This window comes from Aplysia californica, unplaced genomic scaffold, assembly GCF_000002075.1.
Source record: "Aplysia californica isolate F4 #8 unplaced genomic scaffold, AplCal3.0 scaffold00152, whole genome shotgun sequence".
In the NCBI taxonomy this organism is placed as follows: Eukaryota; Metazoa; Mollusca; class Gastropoda; order Aplysiida; family Aplysiidae; genus Aplysia; species Aplysia californica.
In genome coordinates, this window is record NW_004797422.1 from 1,180,153 (window position 1) to 1,201,705 (window position 21,553).

Below are 21,553 nucleotides of genomic sequence, written 5' to 3' on the forward strand. Positions count from 1 at the left end.
CTTGTTGGTTATCTTGCGAAACAAAGAATGGGAGAGCCCACGTGTGCCAACAATGAAGGCCGGATTGAATGAGTGGGGAGAGTGTGGCATGCACAGACAAGCAGAACGCATCATGTGATAGGCCAGCCTTGTCTAGATTATCTAAGCCTACCATGCCTCTTACTTCTCCGATGCGGGGATGGAGAGGTCATAGTGCTGTACTGTGATGGACGGAGCGAATGTGTGACGTGGGCGGGGTGTGGTATGTTCCCATTGTACACAAGCAGACGGAATGGACCACAGGGTGTGGTGGAGTGGGGGACAACACAGCGGGCGAATTAGCCTAGAGAACTTTCTTTCTGATTGCCTACGCCTAGTTGTCAACATCGCTAGCGCTAGAGAAAGAAACCTGATTCGACTTTTGATCGAGCAAGACTTAATAAAGGTCATGTAGAACCAAATCATCATCGGGGGAGATTACAAAAAGAAATAAACCGAAAACTAGACTCAAAGATTAGGCCTACTTTACTATTTTCCTTTAATTTGTTACTGGATCCCGTATAACGAGAATTCTGCTATATCGGACATTTGGCACCGGTCCCCTCCCTCTCGTTATAACAGGATTCCACTGTATATGTATGTAGCATGAAGGGATTGGTTTTAATTGAATAAGTCATAGAAATCGTTGTCAATGACAATGCTAAATTATTCAAAGAGTGGCTTTGCTTTGCTCATGAATTGTAATACGGTATGAACGCTCAGAACCTCCCATCCTTTACTGTTTTGATACATTCAAGCAAAATTTACAGCTCGAGAAAAGTTACCAGCTGACCTAAAATATTTGGTATGCAGTGTGATAGGGGTTTGTTTTCAAAAAAGGGTTGTAGAAACCTTCTGCAAAGTAGGCTCTGAAAGCAAATGTTCACATGAAATTTTTCTTATTACCTAAGATGACTTGTGTCAAAAGACATCCGAGCAAATACATTTTTAGCATAAAATAAACCCAAATTCATATAAATATCAGTAGATGAATGACTGAAAATCATTTTTGAAATGGAACTCAATTTTTGTACAAAATCAGTTTTCGACTTTCATTGCCCTGTAACTCAGTTCGAGCAAATGCATCTAGTTGTACCTTTCTCCAGGATTGCACACATATATTCTAACCAATGAAAAAGGATTTCCACCAATGGTTTGCTAGCCTTGAGTGAATGTGCTTTATAACTCGACAAAAACAATGCTTAAAAAGATTATTACTTCATAGTTGGTATAAAGTCAACTGAGATGTCAAGCCTCTGCTTTTTATCCTAGTCTTTCACTAAAAAAAAAAAAAAAAAGAAGAAGAAAAATATTTTTAAAATAGCACGAATGATTAAAAGGACAATAAAAAGATGCTGCTAGTCCAACAAATAAGAATAAATAATATATATTTTGAATCAGGAGATTATATGAACCACAGGTAATTACGGCCAATCGGATTTTTCAAACTCTTGGTAGCAACTCAGTAAGACAACTGTCTATAGATAAACAACATTCCATTATTATGTTTCAAGACTGCTTCGTAATATTTGACCAAAAAGCATGTTGATTTTCAAACAGACATAGATGAACAAACAAGAAGATTGATCTTGCATCAAATATACAGAGATGGACTATTACACTTTATCAAACATTTTGGATACAGAGCTGTAACAACCGAAGAGGAAAGAAGACCAATAGAGCTTGTTCTTTTTAACACCTGTTGAACAATACCAATCTAAATCTAGTGAAACACATGTTCTGTAGCCAGTAAAAATGAGGCACATATCAAGGAAAAGGTAGATGAAAAATAATTCTCCAAAAGAAAAATGGCGGTGGACAATATTTTTTTTAGCATTTGAAAATACCCATACCCTGCATTAGCAGCTAACAAATCAGAAGTTTGTCTTCTTACAGCCACTTCAGTTAGTTTTTAGCAACATGAGTAACATGTGCCTCTTTTTGACTAGAATTCAGACAAAAATAGAAGTATGAGCTCAATAGCTCAGATCCTCTCTTGACAAAATACACATTTTATATTTTAATAGCAGACATTTCAGTCAGTCTTGATGCATTCAGCACAGAAAACATGCCAGAGTCCTAAGTCAACATTCTCCTAGATCTCACACTTCTAAAAAGTCTTTCAGCAAAGTCTGCCGTCGCTTCTCAGCTACATCCATTTGATTCTCCAAATCCTGTAAAAGACATAAGCGTAACCTATTAGCCACCTAAGCAACACAATATGACAGAACATTAAGTTACCTCAGGGCCTGTGGATTAAGCACCAGAAATTAAGTTGCAAAACTTAATTAAATTTCTTGGTACGCAAACAAACACAAGCAGACTTATGCACACACACTTTACTTTCGCAGATGTTTATACAGTATTAGGAGCGAAGTGATTGTGCAAGATAAGTGATTATGAAGCATGGTTGTAGGACCAGCAGGAAAGCGAAGGCCCTTGAACATTCTTATCAGGGTCACAAAGGACCAGCAGGATAGGGGTTTAAGCTTGGAACGGAAAACAGCTGGAGTCTAATACAAGACTGCTCACTTGCACTACTTTACACACTGCTTTTCTCCTGCTTTTTATATTCTTGCTATTTCATTTTTTTTTACACCCTCACTTCTCTCTTCTTCCAGCTACATAAGATAAGATCAATTACACTTTTTTTTTTAAACAAACATGCCTGGTATCATTTTAGAATTATTGCAAAATAAAATATTCCATCATTAGTACACTGCAAAAATTCTAAGCACATTAACATCATGAGTAACTACTTGGGAGTAATGAAGGAATGTTGCCTTGCTCACCAATATGCCACGACTGCTATCCATCAAAACACTGACCACACACTGCTTGATTCCGGCATATTACAAAAGAATAATAAATGAACATGCCTTTAGAATTTACCATGTAAAAAATAGTCAAATGCGAATGTCATCATAAACTAATTAGAAGTAATTGTTTTAGTAAAAGAAAAGAACACAAACAGGGCATGGTTGCAGACCAGTTACGTACCCCTCTATCAGTGATCTCCGCTCTTTCCACCTTCCAGGATAAATTCTCAACTTCTGCCTCCAACTGAGCTTGCTGATATTCAAACTGTACCAAACAGAAACATGTGTTATAACAGAAGATCAAGGTATGTACAACTGGGTCATCACCAACAACATCACAATCCCCTTCCCATGAAAAAAGTTTTTGTTTTTTAAATGTAAAAACATAGCTTTTCTCCAAAGCAAACACATGTGTGCACTTTTTAATCTTTTAAGTGTTTGTTTCTGTAAAAGTTTAACGCCCAACCAAACAGAAATACACTATTTCAAAGGCATACTCCATCCTGAAGGTTTCAGGGGTCCATTTCTCTTTGGACAAACCAACATAAAGGTAGCTGAAGAGAAAAGATAGTAAGATGTCAGGGTGACATCCCACCCACAGAGTAGCTGCACCCCCATTTGGTAGGACACAGATCATCTATATCCAGGGCTGCCTACCTCAAAGTTCTCATTTCAGGTAGATTCAGGGTCAGTTTCAGGTAGTTTGGCCCAAAATCAGGTAGTACAAAGACAAAGAAGGAAAAAAAGATGACCGTTGCCCCATCGAACGCGTTTGCTTTCCGTGATATTGAGTAATTATATTTTGAAAACTTGTTTGTGCATGCAGATGTGTGAGTGCATCTGTGTGTGCATGTGCGCATGCTCTCCTGTGTGTTTATATATGTGGGGAGGGGAAGGGGGTGTTTTAGTGTGCACAAGTTACAATGAGCAGTGTGTATGTAATGAGACGAGGTTGTTTTTTTTAAAAAGCATTTATGGACTATCGTTCAAGGCACATATCATTCAGTATTGAATCTGGAATTGAGTGCAGGGCGACTGCCAAACTGACTTCAAAACCGCTAGCCCATACCAATAGAAACTATATTAAAACATATTTCCCGACACTAGCAGACTGATAAGTCACAAAGTGACTTAGGTATGACAATTATTTTTAACTAGTTTTACCCTAAAATTACTAAATGAATCCTGATCTGGGCCTGAGGAGAGACAAGAAGAACATCAACTGCCAAAACCATGTTTGGTTTCAGCAATCACAGATTTTAAAAAGCATGCTTTGTTTATAAAACCTTTATAGTTAGGCTTACGGCAGAGCAAAAAGTGAAAATAAAAGAGCGTAAACTGAGAGCAGGAGCTGGAAGGACTGTGAGAGCATAGGATGTAGTGATGCTGAAAACCTGGCAATCAGTGAATCACTGCATCATGGACTAAGTATTGATTTTTTTTTCAAAATGCTAAATTACAGTACCAGTTTTTAATCAGCAACTAGCCATCATGATACATAGGCATCCAACATAGAGCTTTCTGAGGGATGAAAATGGCATTTCCTCATTGCCACTATTCAATTTGTCATCAATGACAAATCTGACAAATCCAGGAACACCAACCTTGAAGATACAATCATCAAGGCTGTGCTCTATTGTTCCCTCATTTACGCACTCGATTGTCGAAAGTCAAAACCACTTCCACTTATCGTTTTTATTTTAGCATCAGTTTCTTGCACCGCGGCCTTATCCTGCTGCCGTATACTTTATTGCGTCAAACACCTCCCCTCAATTCCGAAGCCCTGCAACGCTCCTACTTTGAATGAACTTTGATTACCCCAACAACCGCCGGCCGGTCCCTTACTCATACGATGCGAACTTGCACAGGTTCACAGACCGGTCACGATGACGGGCCCGACAATCCAGAAATCGGAGGACGCTTGTTTTCTTTTTCTTCCTTTTTATTTTGTTTGTCATTATAGTGATATCAGTGAGAACATCGATTTAATTTGTATGGCGACACAGTGTTTTTTATGCACAAACTGCATGTTACAAATTTTTATTAACTGTAAATCTAACTTTAACAAACTATCATTGAACAATTCTGAGCGGCAACGAAAGCAAAAGTAGATTTTGATTTTCCCGATGGAGTCTCTGTATTACACCTACACTTCCGCCAGTCGCCACAGCCGCTAATTGGGGTGAAACGTACTCTTGGATTGGGGCAAGCCGAACGTAATATCACAAACGCAACCAGTAAAATATGAACTCAGATTTGGTTTCGAGGACTTTATGCATTTTCTTGGGTGTCAGCGATTGTTTTTTTTTTCAGATTCCCGTAGTCCCCTTGGTACTGACCAATTCTCTAGACCAAGACATATTTTAGAAAGTTTTGCTTCGATATCGATTTTCTTTCTAAATTCACAATTCAGTTTTCTAGATAAATAAATTAAATGCACAAATTTCCAGCCGCAGCAAAAACCCGAAGATAGACAGAAAGAAAGAATGGATGAAAGGAAGGAGGAAGATTATCTATCGTGAGTAGGCAGATTTTAGCCAATAAGTACGTTAAAAACTATTGCCGACCGAACGGCACAGATAGACAATGGTCGAGAGTATGAAATAATCAATCTGGCAGTTTCTAACACAACTTATTGCCGGGAGTTGCCGTAAATATCTGACAAGTTACGGAGGCAAGTGCTGATCTCTCTCTCTCTAACGCATGGAGGTGATATGATGATGCGGCAAGTACGGAATTTTCAGAATGTACGGATTTCCCGCAGAAACAAAGAAGAATGGAAGCACTACAGAATGGGGGTTTTTCTTCTTCTTTTGGCACCCATCGCAGTTTTGACACCTTATCGGTATGGCAGTAGAACAGGCCCAAAATCCGTATCTACCGGAAAAATCTGTAGATTTAGGCAGCCCTGTATATCCCCCAACCTGCATGGAGTAATCATCAAACTTGCCAGTCAGCATATTATTCTTTCAAATAGAACATTTTCATCGAGATATGAGAAGCAGATAAGAAAAGCTCAAATAGACATGATTAGAGGAGAAATCTTTCATGTTTGACAATTTGATGCCTGAACCCAACTTCAGGTCAGTCCCCTAAAACAAGGAACTTCCGTTGAAAGATTTCTTTCAAAACTAGCTTAAAACTGTTGTAAGACTCATATAAATTAAAAGTATACATCACGCTAAAGGACAATTTAATATAAACAACACATCTATTTTTACACATTAAAAAGAAACCTTTGTGAAATAACAAATAAAGAATGTAAGTTCTATTTTTGAGCTTTTACATCCATAGTAAAGTAAAAATGGTGGATGAAATGAATATGGGCCCTAATGTATTAAAGCAGTCTAGTCTTATTTTCTCATCAGAAAGAGATGGGGGGGATTTTGGCAATAGATCTGTCCTCCTGAACCAGATTTCCAGAAGGGGAGAAGAGAGAATGAGGTAAGTACTGTATAATTATTTAGAAAAGGAAAGCATTTAATTCTAAGAGGTTTTTCAAGAAAAGTGACAGAGGTAAATGGCTTCAAAATTAAGGGCAAAAAAAAAATCTGAACACAACATTATGGCTAGTTTCACCTGCAAAAAACCTCCCTCTGTGCATTTCAAAGGATAAGGATGAGATATTGGACTAAGAGACAAAAGGGACAATGTAAAAGAGGAAAATCACATTACCCATACAAACTCACCAAAACTTTCCTTGAACCTTTGTCCATGTAGTAGGCATAGGGATATGTGTACTGTAATGTGTATCGACACTGTGGGGGAGAGTTAACAATTTTGAATTTCCTTTAGAACAATATGTACACCTAATTCAAAGTACAATAAACTCATGCTATGCATATTTTTAAAAGGTAAGCTCTCTGGTCCCATAAAAACATGTAAAGAAAACAAACCAACCTGCTTAAAAACGCAGTCATCTCCCATTTGAGCTCATACTTCTAACTGACTTTTGATGACAATGACCTGGACTTTGGCTCATCTAATACATTACAATACCTATTTTCTTCTGTAAAACCAGAAATTCAATCACTTCCCTAACAATGGGATTTGTTTTCTCTTTTTCAACATGTTTGATATCTCAAAATGGAAAACCCAACAATGTTTAAGTCAGCCTACCTTTTTCAGCAGAGCTGCTGCCCGGAGAAGATACTGCCAGTCAATCCAGGTGCCCTGATTGTTCATCACTTTCTCCTGAGTCCGAGTCGTGATCTTGGACGTGGTCGTTTCCTCCAGTTGCAAGCTCTTTGCGTGGTTTTCCCACTACAGAATGACAAGAGTTATTTTGTTTCAGTTTTTGTAAATAAGATGACAGCTAGAGTAACAGAACAAATTTCCAGGAGGTTTGCCATTTTTCAGGGACATAAGAGGCCATTCGCTACATTCATCCTATCCACCCTACGTAAAAAATTTTTAAAATAAAATCATTTCACCTACCTGATCTTACACTTCAATTACCTATACAAATTATGGGTTCTTGACCCCAAAGTGAGTGAAGACCAATAACCCCAATCATATATGCTCAAAATCTAGCACTAGAAAAGGAGACCGCATGTATCTCTTAAGAGCAACCATATCAGAAATAATTCACATCAAATTCAAGAAGAAGATTTAAGTCTGTCAATCAAAATGACATCAAACCTAGAAGTGGTAGCCCTGGTTCAAGGATTCAAAGTTGCAAAGATTTCAGTAAGGACAGGTGCATATCAGCTCTTACTTCATGCTCCATAAGCTAAAATGACGAGACCATAACTGACATATTTAGGCAGTCCAGTAAAAGGGTAGAAAGAAACAAGTAAAGTTATTTTACTTTTACGAAACTAGGCTTGCGCACAAGTGAGAAAGTCATGACTGCCACTGCCTGCTTAAAATCTAGAGTTCTTGAAAGAAAATTTAAAAAGAAATGCAACGCTCACCCGTTCATAATAGAAGAGGTATTTCTTTAAGGCTTCTCTGGCTTGAACATGCACAGATTCGTTGGCAATGTTGGGGTTCTCTTTGTAGCGACTGCATTCATAATACTCACTACCATGAGACTTCCAATCTGAAAAGACAAATTCAAAGGAATACTGTAAACTGTTGGGATTTTTATTTTCCATGTAACAATTCTCCATCCAGATCTGACACCGCTATAACAAAACAGTTATTTTTTATTTTTAGATTTCAAATGAATCAGAAAAAAGAAATACCCAGTATAACTGTTTATCTATATGTATAAATGAAGACGCCACTGCCACATGATTGGATGTTTTATGTGTATTCACACAAATAGATTGTAAGAAAATTCCCTTTTACACAGGCTTTAGGTAGATTTGAGAAAAGGTGAAAGAGAGCATATTCACAGTAAATTCGTCACAATACCAAATACAGCATGAATACGTAACAAGCAGTTGAATTTGAAGCCCTTACTTGGATCCGATCCTGACATTTCAGCTTTTCAAATACGACAGGAGTCAACAATTCAAGCTACATGTACAGACATCATCAATATCTCATATTTTACAGTTATCAATAATCATTCAATGTACACTGCCAAACTTTCAGAAAAAGACAGAGCATTGACTTTTTCCTTTCAAGCTGCACTTCTCAATTCAACTGATCAATCATTTTTCTAATTTTTAAAATCTGAAACAATGCTGTCCATTGCGAAAAAGAGGGGTCACTCCAGCTCAGAATCTGATGATTTCAACATCTAAACTCACACAAGATAGATTTGTTTCAACAGACTGATTGTTTATTCATATTCTACATCATATATCTTGAAATATGTCAAATATCTAACAATTTCATGAAAAAGTCTTTCATAATAAAGCAGAACAGGATATCACAATGCTGTCTTAAATGTGTCCCATGACTGTTCCCAGTTGGGGAGTTACAATTGGGTCTCAATAAAATAAGAATTAATAAGCACATAAGTAATTCAAAATCAGATGAAGCCTCGCACAAACTAGACACTCTAAAAGGTATAAACAAGCACAAACACTTCCAAGCCAAAACAGAATAGCAGCCATATTTCCTAGTAACCCAAACAAGACACATTTCTCCATTTAAAAACGTAATATCTTCTTGGATATTTTATGTCCCCAATTGCAATTTGCAGCCTAGCACTTAACTTAGGACTGAAAGTTCAAGCCTTCCCGAAGTACATGGAGTTAAAACAGCTGCCAATATTGCTACCAAAATGAAAAGCATATGCTCATACTCACCTCCTAAACACATCCAACAGAAGTCATATTTGCATTCAGGACATTGCTGTGAACAAATAGCAAAGAAAACATCAGCAAAAGGTCACAGGATACAAGGTTATAGGAACATCTTTAAAGTCGAAAGAGATATTTTTTCTAATGCAGTGCTTCCACCAACTGAAGCTGAAAAGTAAGGATGCGGCCCCCAGCAGGGTCCAGGGACAGAGTCCCAGAGGGGGTTCAGGGGGCGATCCCCCTGAAGAAATTGAAATTTAGGGCTTTTAGAGGGTTAAAAATGATATTTGGAAGCGTCTTTGAAGAGATTGCCTACAACCCATAACATTTATCTGTTCGCCAACATTTTGTATTGTTTGATTTTTTTCACCTACATATCTTTCCATTGTTGGCAATGTTTAAAAGCAGGTTCCTCTTCCATTGCTAATATAATTCAATTAATTTGTCATCGCCCGATTGATAGTTCAGAAAGCAAACCTGGGAATAATGAATAGATGTGCATCTTCACAATACATTTACCCAGCGTATACCCTAATTTTCCACAATTATCACTTCTGAATGTTGCATGTCACAACCTGAGAACACCACTTCGAATAAGGTATTTTCTTGATTTGAGTAGTTTCAGCATTTCTCTATTTCTCTGAACGGTTTCCGTTTTCAAGATTTTAATAATGGAGTGGCCCGCGCTCACACGCGTGTGTGTGTCTGTGTGTGTGCGTGTGTGTGAGAGAGAGAGAGAGAGAGTGAGTATGCGTCAGAGAGAGTGTGCGTGCATGTGTGTGTGTGTGTGTGTGTGCGTGTAAGGGGGGGGGGGGGGGGGCGTATGTGTAGAGGGATTTTTTGTGATACAGTTTTTGCTTTAGGGGTGACTTAATGCAAAATAGGTTACTGCCAAAGTCGAGCAGTCTTGATTTCTTGCAGCACCTTTTGAAGGCATTTTTAAATGAAGTATAGTCCGGGAACCTTGCCCCAACCACAATTGAAGTATCTGAACATTCAGACATCTAAAAATCTCTAGCTCTAGAAATTGAATTCTATGCAAAAAATGTTTCTTCCCAGTCCTCGCAGAACGGCAGAATGAAAGACGACCCCGAACTCTCGCAAATAACCAAAAAATCTCGAGAACGGTTTCGAAATAAGAGTTCGAGTTTATTTTCCTGAACATTAGGAGAAATAGTCAGTTCGTAATTTCTTTCATCGCGGCCCTTATCGCATTCCCATGCCGAAGAATCTTCACATTGATAATTTCTCTAGAGCTAGACAATAAATTTGCAAACAAGTTTCTTTCTGACAGTAATTTTTTGCCTAAGATCACAAGTCAATTTACTTGATCAACACGCATATTTTCCAGCCGCGGCAACAGTCCGAAGATAGACAGACAGAATGAGTGAATGATAGAAAGGAGGAAATTGGCAAAAAAAAGTTCGCCAGATTTTGATCAATCTGCAGGTTAAAATGTACTGCCAACCAACCCGCAATGAACGCATGGGGCATAGCGGAATAAAGGCCAATTGCAGGACATGCGCAATCTGGCAGGTCTCTAAAACATTAACTTATTGCCGAGAGAATTACCGTAAATATCGGTAGCTTATACTAGATGATACAAAGGTGAGTACGGATCTTTTGCTACGGAATTTCAGTAGTTATCTAGTCCTACGCTGTCGCAGTTTTTTTTACAGAGGGAGTTGATAATGATGGAGGAACAAGTACGGAACTGGCAGAAAGTACAGATTTCCGTAAAACTACGGAAGAGTGGAAGCACTGCAAACGTGCGAAATTATATAGGTTTAGCACCCCTTGCAACACTGTAAGATTATATAAGAGGCGGGACTAATTTAACAACCATCTCCGATAGGGTCGAGCAAAAGAGGAAAATTTGCATAAAGTGCTTTTCAGAAGGACAAAACATCAAATTAAGTTGAACGTCAAGCCCCCGTATCTGCAATCTCATGACTTTTCCGAGTCCTACGCCCACTAGACCGAAAACTATTTTTGATCACTTTCAACCCTATGGACATGAACACATACCTGAGATTTTTCTTCCATTACTCTTCTCCACACTGAATGCATAATAACTCAGCATGAAATGGCTCAAATCTAGCAGTCGACAAAAGTGAGCGAGCTAACAAAAACAGGTCCTGTCAGGCTCAGGGAGCCACAGCTCAATGGACTAAAAGCTGTAAGCTAACTTAGTGGCAGAAACTGCATTTGCCCTGATTTTTTTAGTTAACTAACAACAGAACATCTCTTTCTGAAAGCAGGGCACTTGGTCCTATGTCATTACACAGGGCTGACAAGAAATCTTCCAGGAAGAATAATTAACAGCCTTACATTGATACAAATCTCAATCTTTGAAATGCTAGTCAAGTTTACAGTCAAACATCACAAACCAAACTGCAGGTCATTGGTGACATATTTGCTTTAAGTATAATTGTATTAAGGTCACATACCATATGATTGCATCCTCCATTTTTCTCAATACACACATGGCACCGGGGACACTGAAAAATAAAAACGAAAAGAGTCTTTTTTGTAGTTCATGAATCTCATGTTCCTGTGATAATACTACAGGCAACAAAAATCCCTTTCACATCTTGTTTCTCCTATTTGGTAAAAACACATCTGTATTACAATTTCCCCAACACTGAATTAGAAAAAAAATCATGCACACTTCATCTACAAAAAGGTAAAAACTGCTCCCATGCTTTTCATAATAAATCCTAATATTTCCAAGAATAGATACTCAAACGTAAAAAACATATTGTTCTACAAATTGTAGCACAAGAACTAGACACTAATGCACATTGAAGTAGAAGCAAATATATCAATCAGTTATCAATAAAATCTCAGCCACAGCTAACAAATTTGCTAATTATAATAACAATGTTAATATAAAAACAGTACAAGCGAAAAGTCTGTTAGGGCCATTCCTGTCTGCCTATTGAGACTACAACAGCACAGAAACAGTACTTCTGAAAGTTATGAACAACATGATTTAGGAAAAATGGTTTTGCTGAGCCTTTTAGATGATCTATCAGTAGTTTCTGATATAATTGACCATATTGCCATATTTTTTAAAAGCGATTGGAAGTGTCGTTTGGGATATATGGGACTCTGTCCCAAGCTTGTTTTGTTCTTACCTATCAAATCAATACCAATCTGTAGTTATCAAAGGATACAAGTCATAAGATCATATTCTTATGAATGGGGGGGAAGGTTTCTACAGGGCTCAATCCTCAATCCAGTTTGGTTCACGATTTATACAAAACCACTTGTTAGGGAAACAGTTCAGTATGACTTAAAGTATCATTTTATGCTGACGATACCCAAATTTGTGGTTCAACAATGTCTACTCTTAGATGAACTTATCCATAGTGATGAAAATTGTATTGTCTCAGTGAAAAACTACATGAACAAAAAAACAAATTGATGTTGAAAGTTGATAAACCAGACGTCATTCTGGCAGACAGTGGAAAGTCTTTTAATGAGGTTGACAACTATCACATGGAAATGGGTGATGTGAAAATTGCATGAAAATTGCATTTTCAAAAAAAGTTAAAAATCTTGGTATCTGTTTTGATTCCAATTAGTCAATGTCAGCTGGAGTAAGTCATCTGATCCGATGCATGTCTTCAGAAATAAGAAAAATCAGTTATGTCATCAAATCAACATTAAGTATACTTTTTTTATTTGTAAGTAGCTTAGTTTTATCATAACTTGATAATTGTAACTCCTTGTTATCGTGAATATTGCTGGAGAAAGTGGCAATATGTGTGCAGTCCTCTCCCATTCACATCGGATCATTTCTATATATTTATTCTGAGACAAACAAAAGAAACAACTTACATCCTTGGTATGGGCACTAATGTAATTGGCAGTCTCAGAGTCATCTTCACACTTGGTGAGCCATCGCTTGATTACATCACACTCGGTGGGGGCATGGTAGGAAATGCCACAGCGAAAACTGAAAGAAAAGGAATACCACCATTTCATTTCCCAATACTAGCATTTCAATAGATGTAGTCTTCACACCTTTACAAATCGTAATATTTAATTTTCACACGCACTAAAAACTCAATGAACACCTCTAATTTCAAGTGAAACGTACGGAAATATTAACAAACTCGGAGACAATAATTTTTCAGACCATGTCTCCAATACATATTCAAATAATCAGATCAGCTACTCAAAAGCACACAGAAACATAAAAAGTACAAAAAACAACATAAACTTTCCCAAACAGTCACAATACTGCTATTTCGATTGGCCCCAAAAAACAAAAACAACAACAATAGAAAAAAAAAATTGCAAAGTTGTCATGTTGCGTACTATATAAAAACAAAATGTGTGCATGACAGTCAAGTGAAATACCGATCATCCTAGTCTAGTGAATTAGAAGGAGAAGCTTGAACCAACTGTAACCACTAATATCTACCCACTTAGAAAAAGTCACCTAACAATTTAATTATATTCAAGATACAATAGACACAAAACATAAACTACAAGGTCCCCACCAAATCCTGGAAAAATTTTTCAAAACCCCAATTCCGAGGGAAAAATAAGGCCGCTGCGCATCAAGAATGATCCCCGAAAAGGCCCATCTATCAATGATAAAAAGTGAAAATGTCTTTAAATGAATGCAAATGTACATTTTGTAGTAAAGTCTTCCAAAAATAGAAAATGATTATAATACTGGATGACTGTCAACACAGCTTCTAAATCTTCCAAGGGGGTGGGAGGGGGGGGGTCCATTCCCAGGAGCATGTTACATAACAATGACAGCGCGTGCTCCATTTATATTTAATATATGTATATGTTTGTGAATACACACACATGTAGGTACATTAATATCCAGTCAACAACATGTCAGTGTGGCACTGGGATCTTGTGTGACTTAGGTATTTCAGTACACTGTTCTTGCATCATATTAGCCTACATAAACTATTAAAAAAATGAATCCTGTTTTGAGCCTGAGAAAAGACCTAGAACCAGAATATCAACTGTCAATAACCAGTCTGCGTGTCATGATTCATATAATAAACGTGAAGACGAAAACTATTGTTCAAACTCAAAAGTAGAGTAATATTAGTAATAACTTGAATGGCTCAAGTAGACCTATTCAGTGTGAGAGGTCTAAGAACTGAGGGAGAGCAAGCTGCAGTGACACTGAAGATCTGCCAGTCTTGAACAGAAAGCTAAAATATAGATATAAATTACTATCACCCCATCCAATGAAACATGAACACTTTAGTTCAATGACAAGGCATGACGGATCTCGATTCCACACAAAGCCTGCACCAACACGCGTTTTGCAGAGAGCTCTTATGGTTGTTATCAAAATTCTAAATATTAAAAATTAGCTTCCAAGTCCAGTTTTTGTCCTCTAGCGTTTCCTTCATTCCCCCCCCCCCCCAAAATTACATAGTCTGGTCAAGGCTCAGACCGCAGGTAGTCACACAATGCCTTATCATGTGAAGCAAACGTACAGGTTCACTGACCAGTCATGACAGCAAGCCTGACAAAACGCTTGTATAACTTTCTTTTCTTATTTTTTTATTTTTTCACCAGTGACAGCACAGGACAAATATTGATTTATTTTCATGGTGACACAGCGTTTGTAATACACAACCTGCATGTTACAAATGTTGCGTTATCCATCAGACTAATACTGGAAAATTTCTGGGTGGTAACGAAAGCGAAAGTAGATCTTGATTCTTTCCGCTCGAGCCTTGGTATCACACATACACTTCCGCCTGCCGCCATAGCGGTTCAATTATGTTTCCTCTTCATGATTCATCAACCATACTGTCTAGATAGCTGCACTACTAATATTACACAGGCCCTATCCTTTCCCAACTTTTCCCCCGACTTTCCGACCGATCACAAAATTCCCGACTTTTTCCCAATTTCCTGACCTGGTGGGAACCCTGAAACTATGATAATAAAGAAGACTGAACAAGCGACGGGACAACACAGGCACATGCAGGTTTCCACAAACAATCTGCTCTTCACGTACCAAAAGGAGGCTTTACAAGTCTGGCACTCCACCTTCTTGGCTTTTGATTCCTTGGCTTTGATAATGACAGCACAGTCAACTCCGGGGCAGAACCTGAGCTTTGGGTGGGACTACACAGAAAAGAAAGAAAGCAGACAAAAATATTCACTTCTCTTATTCAAATTAGCTGGGCCCCCTTTCGATGATAGAATGAGCAGTGCATTAACATCAATTGAAAGTCATTGGCCTACTATATTTACACTCTACTGGAATGGAGCACTAAATCTTGAAAGATGCAAAAAATCAGAAGGTCTAGATAAATACTCTCAAAACAAAATGCGCCTCGCGAAATATCACTTCCGGCACTTCCCCTGAGAAGGACAGCTACGCAGATTTGTTTCATTTCTCAGTGAGATACTCACAAAGGCCAAAGAACGAGAGGAACTTTTGTCAAATATATTTTTCAAAATTCAGGAAATGAATAAATCAAAAAGAGAGCTCTGTCATGGGGACCTATTTATCTTTTTGCAGATACTTGCCAACTTTCAACTCTGTAGCTGTCGCATTTTATGGGAAAAGTGACACATGTGTTTCCAAGTTGCCAAATGTGTAATAGATTGGCGATCTCACCATACAATGAAACCTATGGTCTTTGCATTTCTTATATAAGTACCGTATAATGATTAACTACTTCTTGAAAGAGACTAAATATCAAGGACCAAATACGATTTCTTCTGCAATTTGGTCAGAGCTGTGAAGTAACACTTTTTATTCTTTAAAACACCAGAGCAACAAGAATAATTTCACCCGCGACAAAAAGTGAAAAACCAAAATTCTGAAGCTCAAAACGCAGTATTTGTCCACTGCAACAAAATTATTACGCAATTTAACCCCAAAATAAGGGACAAAGAAATTAAACCAATAATTTTAAGATTCAGCTTACAAACTTCATGGTTACTTCCTCAAAGAAAAAAATGAAACAATAATTGTCATTGAATCATGGTTTTAGCAACATTCTGCTCCTACATAATCCTCATTAGTTAAAAAATGAAAATTCAGAATACATTATGAGCTCTCGGTATAAAAACCCCACTGCCGGGAAATTCAAAACCTTAACAACAGCTTTGACTACATGGTTACCTTGATGAGATCATTGAATGAGAACTTGGAATATTTGTCTCTCAGTTTGGGCTGGGTCAGGACTTCACACACAAAGTCTTCTGTGACCAGGACCGGGCATTCTTTGGCCATACACTCAATAGCTGTCAGGAACCAGAGTCACAACAATTATAAGCTTGAGGGTGTAAAAATTCAATAAATGTCTAACATTCTATATTTTGAAACAAACATGCATTACAGCCAATTCAATCATTTTTTTAAACATCTAACGTCCAAAGAACTATTATAAGAGCTTGTAGTTCACTGGAAATTAATTCAAACTTTTCACTTTGAGATTTACACCTATGTTCACTTCACTACCAAAGCATATCATAAACCATTAATGAAAAAATGTAAGAAACTACACTAAGTATGCTCTTACTAAGGGAAAACAAAATGTAAAGGTTAACTGCTAATGAGTGTTCACAAAAAGTTGATGTTCTTTAAGATAAAGGACTCAGTCAATATGCTGCATTACTTTCACATCCACTCAAGTATGCCTGGTAGTTTATTTCCAAACACACCGTTATGATAAACAAGTATTCAACCTGTAGTGATTCCATCTTGAATCTGTGTCTGAAAATGCATGTCCCAGCAATCCTGACAAAACATGTGACCACATGTGACCCCGTGAAATCTGTCCCTAGGATAGTTCACACAACACACGGAGCACATAGGCCGAGGTCCAATCAGATTATCCTGAGGATGAAATAGTGATGGAATGAGCTTTAATTTCTCTCTTAAGCTGAATCATGATAAAACCACCAGGGTCAGAAACGCAAAAATTGGTTACTTTAGTTGGGAAATCTTAATTCATAAGTGGTAAAAAAAAATTAGAGTTTGAGCAAACAAAAGCGCATCGACACAAAATAATTTTGGTCATTAACCCTCGTCCTGCGGGAGCCGGGTTTACGTCGCCCGATAAGCCTATTTCAGCACCTCGCCTGCATTCTGGTCCCACGTCAGTCTGGCCCCTGGCCCATCGCACGCGTGCTGAGCATCATCTCCCGTTCAATTCGGGTCCCGCGTCGGATCCCCATTCGCGCGGGTCAAGTGTGTGTGCGCCAGTCTGCTTGAGTTTGTGGCCTTCTTCTAGAACTGCCTGCGTCGGTTCGTAACCAAAGCATATGTCTCATTCAAAACACACCAAGTTGGTAGCTCTAGATGTTCGTCCAATGAAATTATAGAAGAAATTGACCCACTTAGACATGAGGAGCTCGAAAGGATAGTCAGGACACAAGACTTCCATTTTTCTATACAAAATCTTTCAAATGAGCTTGATTTTGTATGAAATGATACTACCTGATAAAAAATAAGCTTGTTTGATCATTTTGAATAACATTGTGCAGGTACAAAGAACAATTTGAGTGCAAAACATTCGGAAATAGACCTATATTATCCCCTTTCGAACCCCAGGTCATTCATAACAACAAGAGAGTCTAGAAAGGTTATTCGAATGGGCGTAACTACTCGTAATGTCTTATCAGCTTGTGAGAGGGGGTTATTCATGTGTTTGTAACACTTTATGAATAGAAAGCTATGAAAGAGAGAGCGTTATTTTCATCATCGATTAACACACTCCCACGGTATTCATGGCGGAAACACACGTTTCTGGGCGTGCGCGCGCTGTACACAAACAGTAAACACTGAGTGACCCTGGCAGCTTGCCCGGAACGTCCGACATAATCAGTTGCTGATAAGATTCGCATCTCAGCACAGACGCAGGACAAGAGTTAAGTGGTGAGAAAAAGCATGACAGACAGAAAGAACACAAGGGAAAATAAAGAAGTAGGACCTACCAGTGGTGCCCTCCAACCAACCGAGATGCACAGGTTATAGAGAGAATGACAAGCACTGTGGGGTTGTAAAAGATCATCATATAAACTGAGCTACACAAACAACAAATTAGACACTTTAAAATGTGTAGGAAAACTTAAATGAAGTGATTAGAAGAATACACAGATTTATTGAACAAATTAATTTTGTGTGAATTCAAAAGAAAAGTTCAAATTTACAGAGCACTGATATCTCCATATTGCTTTTTAAAATGACTAACAAACCACCACAGCTGAAAGAGTAACTCTAATGAAAAAGTAAATCATTGCAAGTCTTTTTTTTTTTTTTTAGTAGTACAGGTTTTACGGCGCTCACAACTGCATAAGGTCATATGAGTGCCAAGGGATGGATGTCAACAGAGAAGTCCTTACAGCGAATCAGACTTACTCTGCTCGCCTCTCTAGCCTTAACAGCAAAAAGTCTGCTTCGACTATCAAGCCCCCCAGAAATAGAAGTTCACAAGAGGGACAAACATTCAAAAGAAGTGTAGAGAAAAAATGATGACAGTAAGGATGAGGAAAGAAAAAGCAGCAGTTCCCCCTCTGTTGTTCTGGCACAGTATGAGCATGACATTGATAAATCAGCCCATTTACAATTCTGTTGTGCATAGGAGCATGTTAATATCCCCCTGAGAGAAGAACAAAGGTCATTTAGAGCCATTGGAAAAGACAAAATCAACAAATAGAGATAGAAGAATGGAACCTACTATTTCTTGTTGGAGAGAAGAATAAGTGGTCAGGATGATTCAGAGAACAAAAAGCAAGAAAATATTTGGTAATGTGATGCCCGAGCTATAAAAAATATATATCATATACAATTTTTTTTTCTAAAAACCAGGACCCCAAGAAAGTTCAGGTTAAACCTTAGAGCATTCATCAGAATAACATTGAGTGTGTACCTAGCTTACGATTATTATTGTTTATATTGCTGCTCATTTATATTATGCATGTGATTGTAAGCCTACGTGTGTGTGTGTGCGCGCGTTTGTGTGTGTGTGCACATATGGTGAAACACCAAACCAATGTGCCAGGATCTGGACAATACAGATGTATCTTTTCTTATCTTAAAGGCTGATCTTGGTACTCACATGTTTCCTTCGACTTGTCAGGTGGCTATCAATCAGGAAACCTGAAGGATCTTTCTGATAGCTGAGAAATTCAAATTCAATTTCAAATTAATTAGTTCTTCATACCATATTTTACAAAAGTGTACATATTTTGATAGTTTATTGCACCCTGCAAAAGCCTTCTATCAGCAAGCATGAGTGAACAGTAATTAACCCTTAAAAAACCTTACAGCATCTGGTCAGTTTTAGCCCTCATTTTCCTCAGGTCCAGCCAATACTGATTGTGTTTGCAATTTTTGGCAGACATTAAAACAAAAATTCTATACTACTTTTGTTTTAAGTTTTAAAAGATAAATACGTTTTTTTCAGAGACCGCGATAGATTACAGTTAAAATATGCGAATGGATTTGAGGTAACTGACTCCCTGTGAGGTATATATACGTAACTCTGCCCAAGGAAACGAGAACTCATAAGGGAAATATACCCGATTGGAGCTGTAAGGGTTAATTAATTGAAATTTCCACTTTCTCCAATATTATTGCTGCAAACAAATACATAATATTCTCATTAAGTCAGTTCTACCATAAACAATAACTATTTTATCTGGCTTTCTCTTCTAACCTTTCTCACAAATATACCAAACTGCTTATTAAAAAAAGCAAGTTAAGAACTCTCAAAAAAACCCAAAAAACCAAAAAACCCAACATTTCATACACATACACACTAACAGAAATCCCCCCCCCCCCCCCTCACAAACACCTTTTCCTTTTTAAAATCATTGCTCCCATATACAGCAGCAAACAAAATTGTGGCTACAATTTTTCTGACAAACCATTTCACAAACATTGAACTCACTTTTCAATTATCTCTTCTTTCTGCCAGTTGTGACGGAGCAACAGCATTTTTGCCATGGACGGGCTAACCTGTAGATTAAAGAAATACACAAAGTTTTTATAACAATCCCTGGCAATACATGAAAATGAAACAGACTACCCAGACATCAGTAACTTAAATAAAATGGGTAACCCAAATGAAATTCTAGCAGGGGAACGCAAAATAAGAAGAAGAAAGGACTTAGAAGCAAAATAAAAAATATTTCACATTAGAATTTGAGGCTTTTTTGTTTGTCTGTCAATACTGTCGTTATACCTTGAAGATCCTCTTAGCATTTTTGGTTTCATGCTTTTAGTTAAATACAGTTCTTTAAATACCGACAAGAACTAATAGAATATTCAGAAGAAAAAAAATCAATTCACAGGCACAAGACAAGAAAGAAAGAGAATACACTTTAAAAGTTCCCTTTACTCATAATACTCTTTATCACTTCAAAACTCATGTCTACACCTTCCTATGAAGGTCCCCCCCCCCCCTTTACAAAACTGGAAATAACTATAAAAGAATTTACTGTTAGAGAGTAATACCAAGAACAAGAGCAAATTAAAATATGTCCAAAATATCTAAAATAGTTTACCTTCAATTTTGTACACAGAGCTTCAATTTCCTCATTCAAGAGCCTCTCAGCATCCATCACCTGAAGAGGTTCATATTCAAAGTATTCTGGATCATCTGTCTTGCTGGGACAATCTAGGTCAAGGTCATCTGTAGTGTCCATGTAGTATTGGTCTATGTCCTCATCCATGTCCTCTGAGGAGTTCCCATCGCTGTAGCAGGATGACGCCTCTGACATGTGGCTTAATTGTCTATTCACATCACCAGACATGATTGCTGTTGAATGAGCACTCCTACTTTTAACACCTTCAGGCTGAGAGAAATTGAACGACACTTGTTATGCTGCTTCTAAACTGAAAAACAGATAGGAAAATAGTTAACACAATTAAGCTTTTAACATAGATCAAGTCATCACAATCATATCATTTTCTGCAAGCAAAAGAACTGTGATTGATTGAAATTCATAAAAATTTCAACCTTTGATTAAAAAACAGAAATTTGAATTACAAAATACATTTTAATTTTGTGGGTGTGATGGTCAAGCAATACACAACGCCGAAAACTGGCCGAAATCGTGCCTCTTAGTTTCTCAGGCCAGCGACATCTAGAAGTCATTAAATCACCGTCGGAACCACTCCGTGCAGGGTTACGCGGGGGTCACTGGCCGCTCCGTTGCGCATCAGCTACAGGCAGGCAGGTCATGACGTAATTGACACTTTTGACACTAAATATCGGCAGTATCCTCACTCTAACCACGAATTATTCCATACAATAAGAAAAGAGCAAGATTCCCCCTCTCAGTCTGCAAAAACCCGATCTCAATGCGACGATATGTGCCGGTTACAGTGTGTGCAAAATGTTCTGAATTTCATCAAATTTAATATGTGTGTGCTGCACTTAATTCACTTTTAATTTCCAAAGCGCACGTCCAATCTCAACAAATTTTGGTACATGCACTGATGACATATTTGTGCTTTACGTGTATAATTTTCATCATTGTTTGAAGAATAGT

At 37.8% G+C, this 21,553-nt stretch overlaps 1 protein-coding gene across 1 annotated transcript in view; it reads right to left on the reverse strand.

The window, feature by feature from the left end:
* Positions 1–521: 521 nt before the first annotated feature.
* LOC101846880 (potential E3 ubiquitin-protein ligase ariadne-2) overlaps positions 522–21,553 on the reverse strand; it is a 29,024-nt gene continuing 7,992 nt past the window's right edge. Inside the window, exons 2-15 of the mRNA XM_005097349.3 lie at positions 20,564–20,894; positions 19,948–20,015; positions 19,114–19,174; positions 16,739–16,889; positions 16,173–16,294; positions 15,054–15,163; positions 12,884–13,001; positions 11,488–11,538; positions 9,044–9,089; positions 7,754–7,881; positions 6,957–7,100; positions 6,527–6,595; positions 3,019–3,102; positions 522–2,192 (exon numbers count right to left, since the gene is read on the reverse strand). Of these exons, the coding sequence (XP_005097406.1) occupies positions 2,121–2,192; positions 3,019–3,102; positions 6,527–6,595; positions 6,957–7,100; positions 7,754–7,881; positions 9,044–9,089; positions 11,488–11,538; positions 12,884–13,001; positions 15,054–15,163; positions 16,173–16,294; positions 16,739–16,889; positions 19,114–19,174; positions 19,948–20,015; positions 20,564–20,812 (1,473 nt within the window). The 5' untranslated portion in view covers positions 20,813–20,894 and the 3' untranslated portion in view covers positions 522–2,120. The remainder of the gene's footprint in view (positions 2,193–3,018; positions 3,103–6,526; positions 6,596–6,956; positions 7,101–7,753; positions 7,882–9,043; positions 9,090–11,487; positions 11,539–12,883; positions 13,002–15,053; positions 15,164–16,172; positions 16,295–16,738; positions 16,890–19,113; positions 19,175–19,947; positions 20,016–20,563; positions 20,895–21,553) is intronic.